Genomic DNA, 18,420 nt, shown 5'->3' on the forward strand with positions numbered 1-18,420 from the left:
TCTTGGCGATGCTGTGGCTGCGCGTGGTGCAGCTGCCGTTCGGTTTGCTTGCGTTGTCGCCGGCGGAGTTGGTGGTTATTGATGGTCGTCTTGAGAGGAGAATGGGGATTTTTGTTCAGTCGTGAACATGGGAGTACTTGAAGATTTGAGAGACATTGATGATAATGGCGGGTGGTAGAGGTGTTTAATTTTGTGCTGGGGGTTTGTGGGGGGATTTTGAGAGGGAGTTCTCGGCCTTGGTTGGCGATGTTGAGCGTGGTGGGGTTTTATTTTGTGGGGTTGCCTTCGGCTGGGGTTGTTTGTTTTAGGGTGGGGCTTGGGGTTTATGGGCTGTTGTTGGGGTTTTTGGTTGGGAGTTCGAGCAGTGCAGGATTGTTGTTTGTGTTGGTACTGAGCATTGACTGGGCTGGTGAGGCCGAGAAGGTGCAGAAGTTGGTGGCAATTAGAGATGTGGGAAATGGAATGGAGAATTTGGCAGCTTAATTAGAAGCTTAACAATAATCCAGAATATTCCATTCATTTTTCTCAAGAATATCATGCATTAATTTAAGGAGTACATATATTATGGACTGCGGCCGTGTCCTAATGGTTACATATTAGAGATTGACAAAATGCTCTCTCCCTCTACAACCATGATGGCACTGAATAGGGTCCAAATTCCTATTTCCTACTTAGATATCGTAAAGAAATATCACCTGATCCGTAGAGAGAGATTAAATTTTTAAAAAAAAGGAAACAGTCCACAAGCTCACCGTGCTCCTTACTTATTAGTATATCTTACTCAGTGTGTTTAGACCAGACATTTGCTCTTGTGATCCAACAGATATAGTACATTGAAGAAATCTACCGTCGTTGCCTTGTGGGAAAAATGCTCCTAAATTTCACGGTAGCAGTTGCATTCCGCATTACATTTATGATTGTAATCAAATAATGACAACTCTATGGATCCATGGAACTAAACCACTATCCTCACCCTCAACAGTTAGCGGTTACAACTTACAAGGCAACAGCAACATATATTACAGAGATTTAGCTCTAATTCTTGCGATGTTTTTTGGGAATTTACCGAATACTAGTTTCCTAAATCAAATTGTCTTCAACCCTTTTTCTTCCATTGACAGCAAAATTATTGAGCAAGGTGTCCGCTGTGTAGTTATCTCTTTATGATCCTGCTGTTGTGATGAAGTATTCATGGAGATGCAAAAGCAGCAGCTGTGACGTGAGTGAGCTCACAAAAGCAAAAGTTTAATCAAACTTGGGCATTGTCTGCCAGAAACGGTTACAACAAGAAACCTTTGCTGTTGTCACCAAAAAATCCTTGACATCCACTACGAAAAAAGTTGCCTTTTATGAGAGAAAAAAGGAAGAAAGAAAGATAAAAGATAACCTCTTTGAGCTTTCCCCATGGTGCCAAAGGAAAGAGTCTAGTCTATGCAACCTCAATGATTAGCATTAAGCTCCTCTGTAATGACTAATGATCGCCAATGGACGCTAAGAACTGTAGTTGATGAAACCAATGATAGCACTGGAGGCTGGTTCAAGCAAAATTGTCACGTAAAAAGATATGAAAGGTATATTTATTAGCATATGCTTCAATCCTTCGAGATAATAAATTCTCTAATTATGTTTTTCCTAGCACATTCCAACATTCTATTTAGTGTAATCCACGTTAGCATCAGCTAATCCGAATCCTCATTTGCTAAAAGGATATTATAAGCTAATGCTCAACTAATAGAAAGTAAACAAAGGAAACAATTATGCATAGAAGATAAGACTCAAGTGGTACCAAGTCCTTAAAATTAAGCCAAAAAGAAGAGAAATGATGGGTGGAACAGTGCCTATCATTTTTGCCTTGTTAGTGGACATTCACATCAAATGCATTTTGCAACAAACTCAATTCCACTGAGTTACTGCACTATCATTAGGCACTCTTAGCAAGTAGCAAAACGTAACACTGCACTTATTAGGGAAAAGAAAACACATCATGCATGTGTGACCACCGTAATGAATGAGAAAAGCATGCAGGCCTCTCTTTTAATAAGCAGGTACAATGTCCATTTCTTTCCTCCAACAAAATTCATGGATTTCATGCTCTCATTCTGGCAACCACACTAAGATTGCAAGCCCCAGCTTCGTTGAAAATTAAAGAAGATAAAGTCATTTCCTGACTACCTCTTTCATTAAGCAATGCCAGATGGGGAGAGAGAAGCAGCAGTAACACCTCAACCAAGATGGAGTTCAGGTATCAAGAAGACCATCATCTCTGAGCTTCGAGCACAGGGAGGAATTGCTGCTCCTTTGGCTGCAATGAACCTAACTTGGTTCGCCAAGACAGCCATCACAACCGCCTTTTTAGGCCATCTCGGGGATCTCCAACTAGCCGGAGGAACTCTTGGCTTCACCTTTGCCAATGTAACTGGATTCTCGGTATTAACAGGACTGTCTGCTGCCATGGAGCCAGTATGTGGCCAAGCCCATGGAGCTAGAAACCACAAACTTCTCCACAAAACGCTTCTCATGGCAATCCTTCTCCTTTTGGTAACATCTATCCCCATCTCTCTCCTATGGCTCAACATCGATAAAATTCTCTTGCAATTCGGACAACAAAAGAACATTGCTTTACTTGCGAAGAAGTATACTACGTATCTTCTCCCAGACCTTGTAGTAATCTCATTTCTATGTCCTCTTAAAGCCTATTTGAGTTCTCAAGAGGTGACACTACCAACATTATTCAGCTCTGGTATCGCGCTAGCTTTTCATATACCTCTCAACATCTTACTTTCAAAGACAAAGGGACTTCAAGGTGTGGCCATGTCCGTATGGTTAACTGATCTTATCGCCATGCTAATATTGGCTGTCTATATCTACAATATGGAAAGAAAGAAAAAAAGTGATATTGTTAAGATGTCTTCGGAGGAAAGAGGAGGTTGGTGGGATCAAAATCTTAGAGATTGGATTCAACTGCTGAGACTATCAGCACCATGTTGCTTGACCACATGCTTAGAGTGGTGGTGCTGGGAGATAATGGTCTTGCTCACAGGTAGGCTGCCTGATGCAAAAAGAATGATTGCAGTAATCGCTGTCGTCCTCAACTTTGACTACCTCCTTTTCTCAGTAATGCTTTCTCTGGCCACATGTGCTTCGATTCGTGTCTCTAATAAGCTAGGTGCAGGTCAGGCTCAGACTGCTAAAGAGTCTGTCTATGTTTCAGTAGGTACTAGCATAATAGGGGGTTTCTTGGGAGCATTAGCAACGATATGTGCAAGGGGACATTGGGGATATTTGTTTAGTCATGACAGAGAAATTGTAGATGGAGTGAGGAAGATGATGATGGTGATGGCTATAGTGGAGGTGGTTAACTTCCCAGTGGCTGTATGTGGTGGTATTGTTCGTGGAACAGCACGGCCGTGGTTGGGGATGTATGCTAGTCTTGGAGGATTTTACCTTGTGGCCTTGCCCCTGGCAGTTGTTCTTGCTTTTAGAGCAAAGCTGGGACTCAGTGGCCTGTTGCTGGGGTTTCTGGTGGGTTCTGCAGTTAGTGCAATCTTGTTGGTTGTGTTTATAGTATGCATCAATTGGTCCAAGGAAGCAGGAAAGGCAAAAAGGTTGGCTGGAGTAAATATAGGGGATGAAGACGGAGATGATGAAAAGGAAGTTAAAGAGAATATCAGAGTGTAATTTAGTTGGTACAGTAGGTTTCGGTTCTTCCTTTCTTTTGTCTTTTCCTTGTTGATCATGAACCCAGAAGGGAACAAGCTTTATGCTCATACATGCAGATGTCATTACGAAGAATCATTCTCAGATCAGCAAAACATCTGAACTGATTGCAGGCTTTATAAATAGATTTCTTGCATTTGAAGCTAGTCAATCTGTATCTTGGTTTCCTACATGAAAGATGTCACAAGCTTGAGCTTGAGGAATGGTATTTAGGTTACAGTCTTATGAGAAGTGCATATTCAAACTATTCCAACAATAGCTTTGAATGATTCAATCAGCAGAGATGCCTTCTTAGGCAAAGATGTGTCCCATACAAAGGACTCAGGCTCATAAGCATTTTCCTCAAATAAAGTACCCTAATGATTCAGAATTACAAAACCATCATAGCTCTAGCAGATAGTATGTCCTCAGAGCATATAGACTTTACTCACCCAAACTGACGATAGATATATCTTTGCCAAGGTTCGGTTCCACTGACTAGTCTTTCATACCCAAGTCGTGGTGTGGGATCTATGAAAACTTGCAAATTAATCAAAAAGACCATAATAATCCTACAAACACAATTTATCACAAGAGATGGAGGCTTCTCACTCCCATAAGGACTGGTTCTCCAAGATCCAAAGAACCAGCAAGCACATCTGTAACTGCTAAACATCTAACTGTAACAATGAAAAAATGCTTTTTGACCATAAACTACCAACTTAACTGTAGTAGGTTAACATCAATGTGAAGTTGCAGACTTTGAAATTTGAACAATCCCACAACAAATTTGTTTCAAAAATAGCTACCCTGTGATTCAAATCCAATACCACACTTAAGGAGTAGGGTTGATCCTTTGTATCCCAGTATTCATCGATGTCGAAATTTTGTGCTCGGTTTAGTGCTCTAATAGCAACATTTCTCATATAGCGGAGTAAAGCTGATCCACAAGTTGAAGATTGATTTCAACAATTCAACTAGTTTTCAGTCTCTACAGAGTTTATCTGAAGTGCTAAGATTTGAGTCCTTGCCATTTGCCAATAACATCCTCACACAAGGAGGACAGGGGAATCCCTGATTTTTCTGAAGAACCCCATTTTGGGAACCCAGCTAATAGAGATATACCATGACCAAAGAAGGGATTTGAGAAGAGTAGCTCACTCCGCAATCAAGAAAGTGAGACTTCCATCCAATATTACACATAGGATTCTAATATCAGAAAGAAAAAGGCATTTTTTTAGTAAGAATATCCAAATAGGAGAACACTGTCACTCATAATGGCTAGAACATGGATATGGCAAAAATCATTTCCATGTCTTTGTAAATGACTGCCCCATAAATTACATTAGGTATATACAATCAGCTGCTCTCCATTAATGTCAAACTGTGCCTATGCATTATGTATAAAGGATTCAAAGATCAGTTTAACAACTAACAGAGTGGGTGTTTACCAAGCATAAGGATATCAATATAGGAGAACTAGTTCCTTCGATGGCTATGCCTCCATGGTAATTGGTAATCAGCTTCAATAATTTTTGGCTTTACAATGGCAATAAAATTATTGCATACTTTCCCCACTGCTGCTTTTGTGTAAATGAATTCGGAAAATGCCATTCGTGAGGTCTGACACCAATCAACAATTCACCTATGTTAGAGACTCATGAGTTTCAGCATGTCTTTGATGCATTTAATTCTCTTTATAATGTGTAAGAATTATTTTTTTTCCTAGAGCTTGAAGCCTCGAAGATATTCAAATGCATGCCACTCATTAATTTTTATTATGCATTGTATCTTTTCCAAGTTTGGTAACTTCGATTATAGAATCAATGCAACACGGAAGTCCTTAGAATCCACCAAGTGTGCTCTTCGAATCCACAAAGAACGGTCTCCAAATCCACGAAGAAAAATAATGTAAGAGGAATTTATTGACGAAAAGTTATGCCTCTAGGGATTATAGTCCTCCGGTTAAATAGAAAAACAATCTAGACTCCTACTACTACCCTAATTTTACCAAAAAATAGAACTAACAACACTATCCTTAAAAGACTGAATGAGGAAACAAATCAGTCAAATTTGGAGTCAAACCGGATTTGTTTACTAATCAGAACAGACTCGCATTACCCAAATCAGTAAAAAATCTCAATCCGGAAGCAAACCGAACAAGTCGAGATAAATAAAGATAAATCCTAGATATAGGACGATAGTGATGAAGAAATGATAGAGCCAGAACTTGAAACAATAGAGTAAGGAACAGTACCAATTTTAATGCAATTGACCAGTTTCAGATGAATCCGCGGCGTTCGAAAGAGGCCTCAACCATGGTTCTTGTCGAAATCGTCTCCTCTTCCATCAGGGATTCGTAAATTCTCTCTTTCCTTTGATAAATTTTTAGGGTTAACTTTAGGAGCTTTTTTTTTTTTAGGGTTCTGGGGTTTAATTGAGCGGGAGAGATGAGGCTAATGGCAAACTGCTAATTAAAGGAATCGATGATCTCAATTCTAATTAAAGGAGGAGTCTAGGAAATGCTATAGTTGCTAAAGTCCACTTTCAAAGCCAATACTCATGGGCGGGCCCAAACAAGTAAATCAAGCCCAGCCCATAACTGTGGTCTGGACGTTAACACGACACTGAGGGCGGTCACAGCTTGGGCCTTTTCGTTTGAACAGGCTTTGATTCCCGTTTGAAGTTGCCCGTTTTGTCATTTTCTGAAAACATTTTCATTGTGACATTGTAAATGAGGAAAGATGAAGTTCTTTACATTTTGCTCGTACAAAACATCCATATAGAATTCAAATTCCCGTCACCCTTTTGTCTGGTTGAAAGAAAAATATGATATATTTTTTTATTCAATTAGACTTTAATTCCTTGTCTCTGCATGTCTTAAAAGAAAAGGTGACGCATGGTACGGATGGCGTCCGTTTGTTTCATACGCCGGGGACAAATATCATCGATAGAGAAGCGATACATTGAGCATGTTGTAAACTTACACTGCCTAGTAACTAACCTTTTAATACTCCTCAAAAAAAAATTATTGTGTCGATATGGTATGTTTTTTTTTTACCATATATGCATTTCCACTTCTATAAGACTTAAAAAACAGTCAAATAATGCAGCCGTGATTTAATTACATATGGTAACGTGTATTTTATGTGTACTTGAAGAGTTAATAAAAAGATTCAGATCATCTCCATAATTAAAAGAAGTAGTGGAAGGACCATTATTTAATCACAAGCAGTAACTATCTAGTGGTCGGTTGTGATTCTTTTTTCTTCGAGTGTAAATCAGAAATGTTTAGTTATAGTATCATAGTCGGATACTAGAACATCTTAAATGAATCCTTACCTATTATTAGGAAAGACAATATGTTGTATTAAGTTAATTTAATTTTCTTCACAAGGGTAAAAATACGACTCAAAAATCTTACCAAGAAGTAAATTGTCACATATGCATAATAATATTTCTAAAAAATATCAATATATTTTTGTCTAATCCACTTTTGATGCCACTCATGATCAGATTCTCACCTGTCCTTCCATCACTTACTTTTGAAATGCATATGCTCACTTTTAGTAGTTTCCGGATGAAAAGAAAACCAGAGTGCGCTCTTGTCTCCCAAGGATTCTGTGAACCATACTAAGGAGTCACGCTCAGATCATTCTAATGTTTTAGTCTTTTAGCTCGATAGATATGATTATGCATTAAACAATTAGAATTAGTGCAATCTGATGCACATTTGACTACATTGCAATCATAAAAACCAATAAGCTCCAGCCACAATAAAACAAATTAGCAAGTAGGGGCATGCGATGGATGTGCCATGATTGACTCCACCTGCTCCCATGTGTAGGGATTAGACAACTAGATCACTCCTAATAAGTCTTAAACCTAGCTGGATTCTTACAGAATATTTAAAACCCTTCTTAATCATTCATACACCATTTTATTCTATAATTTATATTCGTTCAGCATGATCAGTTTCTAGTGGAGTCTAATCTAAATTCTAATTGCGTCTGGTTCACATCACCTCGTTGTCAGCAAAGTAGCCGTTGAAACAAGCAGTGTAGTTCCCTTACAAAGCTGCTGAGCATAACTGACGGCAGAACCAAATCTTGGTGGCAAACGCCCGTTGGACAACTGTATCCAAGTCACTGATTTAATTTTCATTTAAATACACAAGAAATTTTCAAATTAAACTTATTCCTAATTTTAATCTCAAATTTAATTTTCATTTAAATACACAAGAAATTTTCAAATTAAACTTATTCCTAATTTTAATCTCAAATTTCGATCTTATTCAAACTTTATTATAAAAATCGATACATTTTCACGCCACGTCAGCATCGTGGCTAGAAAGTGGGTCGTTTTTTTTAACGTGATCTTAATTAGTCGGGGTTGTCAACCCTGACTATTTTGGACATCTTCCACAATTTGGCTGCTAAATTAGTCGGGATTCGAAACCCCAACCAATTTAGCAGCTATTTAAATTGGTCGCGGTTGGGAACCCCGACCATTTTGAAATGCCTGGCTAGCCCCCAATTACAGAAGTGGGAAATTGGCTAAGGGATAGAATAGTTGGGGTTATCAACCCCGACTACTTGATCTAGTCGCCCGGCCCCCTATATAAACGAACCTAACCCCCCCCCCCCCAACCATCGTTCTCAGCTGCCTCTCACTTCTTTAAAATCGTCACTCTCTTATTTTGCTGTCAGCGATCTCAATTTCAATCCCATTTTGCGGCCGAAATTCGTCGTGAAAGATCTCTAGTGTAATTTCTCTTCCTTCTCTCCTCTTTTAACATGTAGAAATCTAGGATTTTCTCTCAAAAATAAATTTCTAGGGTTTGAACTCTATTCGTAGTGGTTCGAATACTTTGTGTGTTGATTGTTGTAATTAAAATTAAAATTTTAGAGCACAGAGTGCTCAATTCTAGGGTATAGGATTTACAATTTGGGGTTTAGGGTAATTGGTCAAAATTATATGAGATTATTTACATCTTGGCTTTTCAATTTAGGGTTTAGGGTTGTAATTGATAATATTTTTTAAACTTGTTATATTTAAATGATATAATCTTCTTTTGCATGGGTTGAACAATATGATTTTTATTGTTTGCTCTTATGGTGGGAAAATTAATTATGAAATGAATAATATGCCAATGTATGTCGGAGGGGTAACGACATCGTTAATGATCTCGAAATCATATAGTTATCGTGACTTAATTAATGAATTACACCGAGTTACGGGAATTGACCCAGGAGAGTACCGACTAAAAATAATATGTAATTGCTCCATAACTTTTGATAGAACGTCTGCGGTTAAGATCTCAAACGATCATCATATGAGTATTATGTTTAATTTGAGCAAGTCGCAACCAACGATAGAATTGTTTATTGAAAAGTTGTTATATAGTTTGTGCCAAATATTCAACCATCTAGGAGAATTCTCACGCATTTTAGATTTGAAAGTTGAGTCTGATGGTTTTCTTTCTTCTTCGAGTGAAATGGAGCGGACTCAATTTTAATATCACAGTGGTGCGCCTTCATTTGGTGGAACGTCAAACTTCATGAACAATAAAGTCCCTTATGAAAATATGAGGCCGTTAAGAGGGGTAACAATTGAAGAGGATGAAAGAAGCAACGCCTCTGAAAGTGGTGGTCAAGATAGTGTACCAATTGATAGCATGCAATTTGTAAGTGAAGATGTTGAAGAGAATCCGAATTTTCCTAATGAGGCTTATGTTAATAATGAATATGTTGAGTACGAAAAACTATCCCCCGACGAGTTTGAAGATGATGAGTGGATTCATTCTTCTACAGTACAAGATATGTGCATTGGCCAAAGTTCAACTCATAGAGGCGATGATGACGTTCCTTTCAAAGTTGATGATTTATTCGAGACTAAGGACCAATTGGTTGCGATTCGTGATTACTCAATCAAAAAGAATGTCAAATTCAAGCAAGTTAAAAGCAATCGCATAAGTTATGATGCAATTCGTTTTATGAATACACAAAGGAAAGGTCGGGCCGAGAGAAACAAAGCTTATTACACATGCCCTTGGAAGTTATATGCATTTGCCGGAAAGAAACGTAATGGGCATTTTAGGATCATAGAATATTACGGTGTTCACACATATAGCAATCTGATATTAGAGCAAGATCACAGTGGTATATCTGCCTCTTACATAGCGTGGTTGATTATGCCAAAATTAAAGAAGAAGTTTGAATTAACTCCCAATAATATAATTGAGAGAGTGCTAGATATGAAGTTCATTGAAATATTGTATAGTAAAGCATGGAATGTAAGGAGAATTGCGATAACAAAAATATTTGGTGATTGGGAGAAGTCTTACGCGACACTACCTCAATATCTTGAAGCGGCAAAAAGAAGCAATCATGGATCTGAATACAAACTCATAACCAAAGAGATCAATCCGGGAGTTCATCAATTAACCTCTGTATTTTGGGTATTTGGTCCTTCGATCGAGGGATTTGAATTTTGTCGGTTGGTTCTTAGCATTGATGGCACACACTTATACGGTAAATATAAGAGTGTATTTTTTGTTGCTACAGGAGTAGATGTAGATGGTGGCTTATATCCTTTGGCCTTCATAGTTGTGGAAGTCGAGAACAGTGAAAATTAAGAGTGGTTTTTTTTCTTGCATTCAATTACTTTTATAATTTTATTCTACTTTCTTTATACTTATTTATGAAATCTGTAATTTTATTGTACTTCTAATTTAGCATACGTCATAATACTGACACATTTTATCATCATATGTGCATATATTTACAATATGGAGGCGGGTCCGTTGACATATGAGGTCCTTTATGACCAAGATCGACACTGATCCGCGAAGATAGACTCTGAGGAGGTAAATTATATTTTTATTATTTTCAATCATATAAATTTTTCTAAAGGTTACGTTTGCAATTGATTATGGATTGGTATGTGATTATTTGTGTTTGAAAAAATATGTGTTTATTTGTGTTTGTGATTGCATTGTGGATTGATAAATGTATACCAATAGTTGTTAACTTGTGGATTGATATGTAATAGCAGGAGTGAGATTTTCCAGCTGAGTGTGGGCTGGAGAATCTCTGCCAAATGGTCGGGGTTCCCAACCCCGACCATTTCTGACGTTGGCTAAAATAAAGTCTCTGCTAAATGGTCAGGGTTAGGAACTCCAACCATTTCGAATTAGGCATTTTGAAATGGTCGGGGTTCCCAACCCCGACCAATTTAAATAGCTGCAAAATTAGTTAGAGTTTCGAACCCCAACTAATTTGGATTCGGATCCTCTCCACTACAAAAAAAACAGTGGAGGGACCACTACATAATCACGGCCATTGATTATCTAATTAATGGTTGTGATTTTTTCTTTTAGTGTAAATTAGGAATGAGTGCAATACACGGGGGTATGGTAAGTGTTAGATTTAGATTGTATCATAACCGCCTATTAAATAATCAACGATTGAGATTAAAAGCAGTGATCTCTCCACTACTTTTTTGTAGTGGAGAGGATCCAAATCCAACTAATTTAGTAGTCAAATTGTCAGCGACGTCCAAAATAGTCGGGGTTGCCAACCCCGGCTAATTAGGATCGCGTTTAAAAAAATCGACTCACTTTCTGACCACGATGCTAATGTGACGAGAAAGTGGGTCGATTTTTGTAATAAAGTTTGAATAAAGTTAATTTTTTATAATAAAATTTGGAATTAGTTTATTTAGAAAATTTCTTCTTTAAATATGCTCTTGCAATGTCAATCAAAATTCAAGAGTCTTTGCGTTATGCGGTCCACGTGTAAACAAACAGTTACGGAATCTAAATTTTTGTTAATTGCGCTAGCTAATATGCAGTAATTTCCTATCACCGTATTAATAGAAGGTGAGATGTCGAGATATGACCTTAATGTGATATAAGAGTTGTTTAAATATGACAAATTTGTCGAATGCGTTTATTAATATGTTAAATATATATGAAAAACTAAGATTGATATTTTTTTTTGAATATCGGATATTGATCCATATATTGTACGTATACATCTGTAGCCACATATTTGTATCAATTTGCATCCCTAGGATTAGTGGACCACATAGTTGTAGTTTATACGCCAGATATATAAGACTTGATCTTGTTGTATGTCCATGCAAAACGCTATCTTTTCTAACTCTGTGAATCTTATTTTGAGGCCAGGATGTGACGTTAATGAATTTGGCTACCAATACCTAGGGGTGGCAATTTATGACCCGACCCATTAACCCGACCCGACCCGACCCATTTATAATGGGTACGGGTCAAATTATATGGGTCGGGTCATAAACGGGTCAACCCAAATTTACCCATTTATTAAATGGGTCAATTCGGGTTGGCCTATTGACCCGTATAACAAAAATCCCGACCCGTGTAACAAACTTCGTTCCCTCACTCTCTTAAGTGCGTCGCTCTGGAGAAAGAAAAAAAAAAGAAAAGCTGCAGAAGAAAAGAAAAACCCTAGATCCTCACGAAGCTCAAGCGACGAGCGGCCTAGATCCCATCACGAAGCTCGAGCGGTGAGCGGCTAACGGCGAGCGACGGCAAGCAACAGCGAGCGGCGGCAAACGGCGAGCGACAGTGATCGGCGAGCGGCAGTGATCGGCGAGCGGCAGCGATCCTCGAACCATAGTTCCTCTCTCTCCTCTCGAGCGCTCGAGTTCTCCTCTCTCCATCGAGCAGCCATAGTTCCTCCTCCCTCTCTCCAATCGAGCCCAGTTCCTCTTGAACAGAAGAATCAGATCTTCAATCGAGCTAATCACTGGATTTTGAGCCTCTCTCCATCGAGCAGCCATAGTTCCTCCTCCCTCTAATCACTGGATTTTGAGGTACACTCTTGGCTAGGGCTTTTTGATCTTTCGTTCTATCAATTTTGGGGTTTTTTCATCCTATCCTCTTTCAATTTTGGGGGTTTATTGAAATTACAAATCAATTTTGGGGGTTTTTTTCATCCTTTTTGCTTGTCTTGCTATCTATATTTGTTTCTGATATGAGATGCTTTACTTCAAACATTTTTATTCAGGCGTACTGATGTTGAGCAATAACAGTTTTTGGTAACACCGCGCATGATGAGTATATATTATTAGTCCTGCATAACAGAAGAATAACATGATTTAGTTTAGTTTAATTTAAGATTTTACTTGAACTTGTTAAGTTCATTAATGCCTGAATGAAATTTACGAGAAGGAATATATAATGTTGACCTACTATGCATTGAAAAACATATACTATATTTATATATTTAACTACTGTTGGTGTATGCATGATAGTCCTTTACTTTGAGAATGAAAATCATGTAATCATGAAAAGTTTTCTCATTGCAGAATATCATATAATCATGAAAAGATTTGTCATTCCAGGATATTATATCCATAATCTTGTGATAATAAGTAGGCATCTCACGATCAACTACTGGTGACATGCAGTTTGTATTTTAGATACTGGTTTGAATATTTTTTAAGTGTTGCTTTGCTGAACTATATGCGGACTTAAGTTTCTTCATACTCAAATGTTAATTCTGTTTAGAATCAGTTAATTTGTGTTATCTGTTGAATTTTATTTAATTTTATTAATCTTATGTAGTTATGTAATTTTCATCACAGTTAATGGAGTCTAATTATATAGCCGATAATGTAGAAGCGGATTCATCTAATGAAGAATTAGAAGACATGTCTAGTCCTGTTCAGAAAAAATCAAAAGCGATAATTGTTGGAAGTCGAAAAAGAAAATTAACGTCCAAAGCTTGGAAAATGTTTGACCTTGTTGAAGAGCCAGGTGGGAAACAATATTCAATATGTAAGAAGTGTGGAATCAAATATATTGCCGAAGGTAACCATGGTACAAAGAACATGTTAAGACACATGAAAATTTGTAAGAAAACTACTAGAGAAGATATTGAGGGTCTATCTAACTCAAAAGATTCTATAATGAGTTCCTCAAGAGTTAATTTTGACCCGGATAAGTTTAGGGAGCTCTTAGTCTCGGCCATCATTATGCACGATTTGCCATTTCAATTTGTTGAGTATGAAGGTATTCGAGCTATCTTCTCTTATCTTTGTGAGGATATAAAACACATATCAAGAAATACGGTTAAAGCCGATGTTCTTAAAATCTATGGAAGAGAGAAAAATAGGCTAAAAGAAGCTTTTGAGTCGATTCCAGGTAGAATTAACTTGACTTCTGATTTGTGGACATCAATAGCCACCGACGGATATATTTGTCTCACGGCACACTACATTGATCATGAGTGGAAATTACAAAATCGGGTTCTTAACTTTTCTTATATGCCACCTCCTCATTCCGGTGTTGCCATTTGTGAGAAGATCTATAAGTTGTTAGTTGATTGGAAAATTGAAAAGAAGTTGTTTTCTTTCACTCTTGATAATGCCTCCGCAAATGATGTTTTTGTTGATTTATTGAAAAAACAACTTAATTTGAAAGAAGCACTTCTTGGGAAGGGAGAATTTTTTCATATTAGATGTTGTACCCATATCCTCAACGATGCTCGTGAAACTACACGCGGCTTGCGGGCTAATCTCTTCCGCCTAGCAGCAGGGACAATAATCGAAGGTCTCGCCTGGGGAGAAGGACGGAACTCTTCATCTTGGTCAGCTGTGGTCCCTGAAACATCAAACCATTGTCAGGTTTAATAATTCTGGAAGATAAAAGGAAAGAGTAAGAAACTGACCTCGTTCAGAACAGTTCTCGTGATCTTCAAGATCTCCGCCTGAAGCTTCATCAGCAGAATGAAAGATCTTCTTTCCCTCTTCGTCAATCCGACGAGTCTTGTGCCGTGCCCTTTGTGATCGAGCATTTTCCCAAATCATATGAGAATCAGCCTGAGAAGCCTCCTCAGCCTCTAGCTCTGCAATCGGCTTTACGGGGACAGTTTTATTAGCTGCTAACAACCACTTGCAGCTTAAGAAGGTGAGGTTCAACTGCCGCTCAGTACTCGGGAGATTGAACTTAGCACCAGTGCAGCCCGTCACGGTCCACAACCATGCACGAAGACCGTCCACCAAACCGCCGTGGGTCCGAAGCTGCTGACGTGGATTCCCGACATAAAGCTGATCATAGCCAAACTGGCGAGCGAATCGGTAGGGTAGGTATGGCTCTATGAAACACTGATTCCTCACCCGGAAAGTCAGATAACCCGGCCTGATGTTCACCAGCCAGTTAAAGCAGCCGACGTCTAAATGAGTTCGATACCCCCTCGGCTTTTCCTCATCAATCAGACACTCGCCGTATCGGTCGGAGAACTGTGGAAAGCAAGTGGAAAACGCCCAACACTTGTGGACCTGTAGCTGCTGTCTGACGTCAGGGAATCCTCGCCCCTCCCACTTGCCATTCTCAAACAACTGTAGTAGGGGAGCGGAGGGGTCTGTGGCATACGGTACTGACATCATATCGGAACGATGAAGGACGAACCAAGCCATCAAATAAGTGTATGGAAGCTCCACCTTAATGGTAGGAATCTGAGTCGGTGGTCCACTTTCCTTAGTGTACGGAAGCTCCACCTTAATAGTAGGAATCTGAGCCGGTGATTCACTTTCCTTCTGTGTAAAAGCACTAGAAATCTGTCGAAGCCCTCGATGAATGTTAGCCACCATCACCGGAAGAAGCGAAAGTTCCTTTTTGTAGGCAAGCTGAACCGCTGGGTAGAGCACCTCCAATGGCAAGATATCACTAGACTGATATGGGACCACGCATTTCTTTAACCAGATAGCGAGGTAACCGGCGAGAAGGGTCATCGGTCGAATCGGCGCGGTCGCATGCCACAAGAATGCTTTAAACTTGGTCCCTGTAGGAAAACCACTCTCAGGACTGCTAATGGTATAGGAATGAGCATCAACCTTCTTCAGTAGACTATTAACCCCTGAAGGAGTGAGTGGTGCCAACTCACAAATAGCCTCGCCAGAATTGCTCTCTAGATTCCTGAACAAATAAGACGCAAACTGTTTCTGGCTCACATGGGATTTAGCCCTCTTCGCTAAAGGTTCAGACTGCGCCAAAGCGATATGATAGTGGCATGTGAGGTCCTATAAAGTCTCGTAGCGGTCGGGCATACGATCTTTCAGCTGACTTAATTCTTGATTGGAGGGAAAATATTCCTGATATAGCATATGTCCCATGGGCAAACCAGAAATCCTGTGCATCTCATGGAGGGCCAAGCCCAACTCCCCTTGCCGGGTCAGAAAAGTGTTCGAATCCGGGTTATAGAGCTCGCACAAAGCGAAGAAATGCTTCGCGCTAACAGGAAAACCATACATGGTGGCACGAACGGCTGCATACAGACCACAAGCGTGCAACTCCTCGCTCCATCGGCTCAAGACGTACTTCGTCATGCGAGTCCACCAAAGCTTGTCCAAAGAATGGACCCAACCATAAAATCTGTGACGTGTCGCAGGCATCTCCCGTCCTAAAGCAGCGAGGTGATTCTTCAAAGTAGAAGTAGAGGCAAGAAGCTCGTTACGCGGCGGTGCATCCAACCCCAATACTCCAGGATGCAATCCAGTGATATGACTCCTGCTCGAACCAGGAGCTGCCTGATGAGTGCTGTAGCCGCAGTGAACGCTCTCATGCTCCTCCGTCAAGCGCCACGACATCTCCCGTGTCACAGCCTGACGCCTGAGCTCAGTCAACGAACGATGCCGAGGAATCTTCGGCAAGTATAATATATGAAAGCCAGTCTTATGAAGCCACTGCTCGGCATCAATAAACACTGCATCCGGATCTCTCGCAGAGTCGCCAAATAAAAAGTCGGTCTTCCTGAGAGGCTAAATCGAACTGGCATCCTTCACGAAAGGCGCATCTGTAATCAACTGTCGAAGAGCTCGATGTCCACCTTCCTTCACCACTTGGGCAACCTCTGTCGACGTGCCCGAAGCAAACTGAGGAGTGACTGGGATAGGGGAAAAATCGTCGGAAGTCGAATAATACTCGCCACGACGCCCGTACACTGCGTGAGATAAGAACGCCCCAGAAGGATATTCCACTGGAAGCAAAAATTTAAACAGTCGTTAGTCTCAATCATAAAAGGAAGTTGAACTCATCCTACGAATGGGTAAGATAGAGTCACTGCCTTATAAAGGGTGAGACGATTTGGCCACATTATGCACTTATAAGATAGGGTATATCGACTATATATCCCTGCCTTATAAGGCACAATGCAGCGTCAAAACGCCCCCTTTATTGATTTTGAGATATGGTTTTGACCAAGCAAAACATATCTTTAAAGCGTCGATCCTCGCCAAGGAGAATCAAGGCTCTTCCCGATTGCCTCACCAAGGAGAACAAAATGGGGATAAAAAGGACCAATTTGTAAATTTCCAAGAAAAAATGGACTAATTTGTAAATTTCCAAAAATAGCTCACCAGCATAAGAGGAAGGCGCGCCATCAGCCGACGCGGTAGAGGATTGACCTCTCGCAATACGAGACATAGAGACCTGCAAAATAAATTAAGGAATCAGATCCAGAAAAAGTTCCTCTTTTTTGCAATTCTCCCCCCTGAAAGGAAAAATAGCTCACCAGCATAAGAGGGAGGCGCGCCATCAGCCGACGCGGTAGAGGATTGACCCCTCGCAATACGAGACATAGAGACCTGCAAAATAAGTTAAGGGATCAGATCTAAGAAAAAGTAAAAATGCTAAAATAGTTGAGGATTTATCTGAGGGAAAGCTCGTGGATCCAATAAAAATCAGATCTTGAAAGAGGCTCAGACCACGCGCTCGAGGGGCCTGAGAGAAACTCTAAATATGGAAGTTTGGAGGGATTTCTCAGTCAAAGATCCAAAAGAAGACTAGATCTAATGCAACTATGAAGTTTTGAGGGAGAACGGATGCTCGAGGGAAGAGAAAAATGAAAAAAATGGAAGTTTGGAGGGATTTCTCAGTCAAAGATCCAAAGGAAGACTAGATCTAATGCAAATATGAAGTTTTGAGGGAGAACGGACGCTCGAGGGAAGAGAAAAGTGAAAGAAAGAGAGAGAGGGGGGGCCGGCCCTAATAAGGGGTAAAAAACCCTCTTTTATAATGTGAACCAAGACCAAGTTGAACCGGACCAGACCAAGTTGAACCGGACCAGACCTGGTTTGAACCAGAATTCAAATTAAAGCTGAATCAAGCATCGAAACAACTTCAAATCGACCGAGGGTTCAGTCCTTGGTTTATTCTTGCCTCTCCCACATATTCGGAAGGATCAGGAAATTTTTTAAGCCGAATTACTGCCTTTTTTGGCTCATTATCAAGCCGGTTCAGCTCATTCGGGCACAGAAATTACTCCAATAAGGTATATGAGTATAAACTGTTCCCTATTTTTGGTTGAGAAGTTCCTGGAGAATATTTTTTTTCTTAAGAATAACTCAACAACACTACGCCGGACAACGCGTCGCGAATAAAAACTCAGCGCCAACAATCGATGGTCAACTAAAGATTAGAAAATCAGGAGTCGACTTCAAGTTCAAAATTTCGACAACGGTCAGACAATAAATGCAGCACCGGAACTCTTACAGACATTCGACAAAGTACCGAATAGCCTGGAAGATTGAAGGAATCAAGAACGGAAGCCATTCCAAGGTCCCGTTACACCGACTGAAGGTTGGGACAATCATATCCAAAGTATTCCAGACTCTTCTATAAAAGAACGAGGCTGAAATACTTTGGAGGGGGTATCTGTAGGCGTATAAAATTACTTATAG

The 18,420-nt window shown here is 39.8% G+C and overlaps 3 protein-coding genes and 1 long non-coding RNA gene across 4 annotated transcripts in view; 3 read left to right on the forward strand and 1 right to left on the reverse strand.

Annotated features, from left to right (window-relative positions):
* The window catches only part of LOC109838424 (protein DETOXIFICATION 56-like), a 1,862-nt gene extending 1,737 nt beyond the window's left edge, over positions 1-125 (forward strand). Inside the window, exon 2 of the mRNA XM_020406872.1 lies at positions 33-125. Coding sequence (XP_020262461.1) covers positions 33-125 — 93 coding nt within the window. The remainder of the gene's footprint in view (positions 1-32) is intronic.
* Positions 810-6,174, reverse strand: LOC109837078. Its single transcript, XR_002246175.1, has 2 exons — positions 5,954-6,174; positions 810-1,532 (listed from the first exon to the last, which is right to left on the reverse strand). It is a non-coding gene; the product is annotated as an uncharacterized LOC109837078 (long non-coding RNA).
* LOC109837077 (protein DETOXIFICATION 56) lies at positions 1,550-3,853 on the forward strand. The gene is made up of 2 exons (XM_020405162.1): positions 1,550-1,571; positions 2,195-3,853. The coding sequence occupies exons 1-2, from the start codon at positions 1,565-1,567 to the stop codon at positions 3,676-3,678; spliced, it is 1,491 nt and encodes a 496-aa protein (XP_020260751.1). The 5' UTR covers positions 1,550-1,564; the 3' UTR covers positions 3,679-3,853.
* LOC109838425 lies at positions 9,284-10,333 on the forward strand. The gene has a single exon (XM_020406873.1). It carries the CDS (start codon positions 9,284-9,286, stop codon positions 10,331-10,333), a length of 1,050 nt encoding a protein of 349 aa, XP_020262462.1.

The sequence above is a fragment of the Asparagus officinalis genome, chromosome 4 (assembly GCF_001876935.1).
Source record: "Asparagus officinalis chromosome 4, Aspof.V1, whole genome shotgun sequence".
NCBI lineage: Eukaryota > Viridiplantae > Streptophyta > Magnoliopsida > Asparagales > Asparagaceae > Asparagus > Asparagus officinalis.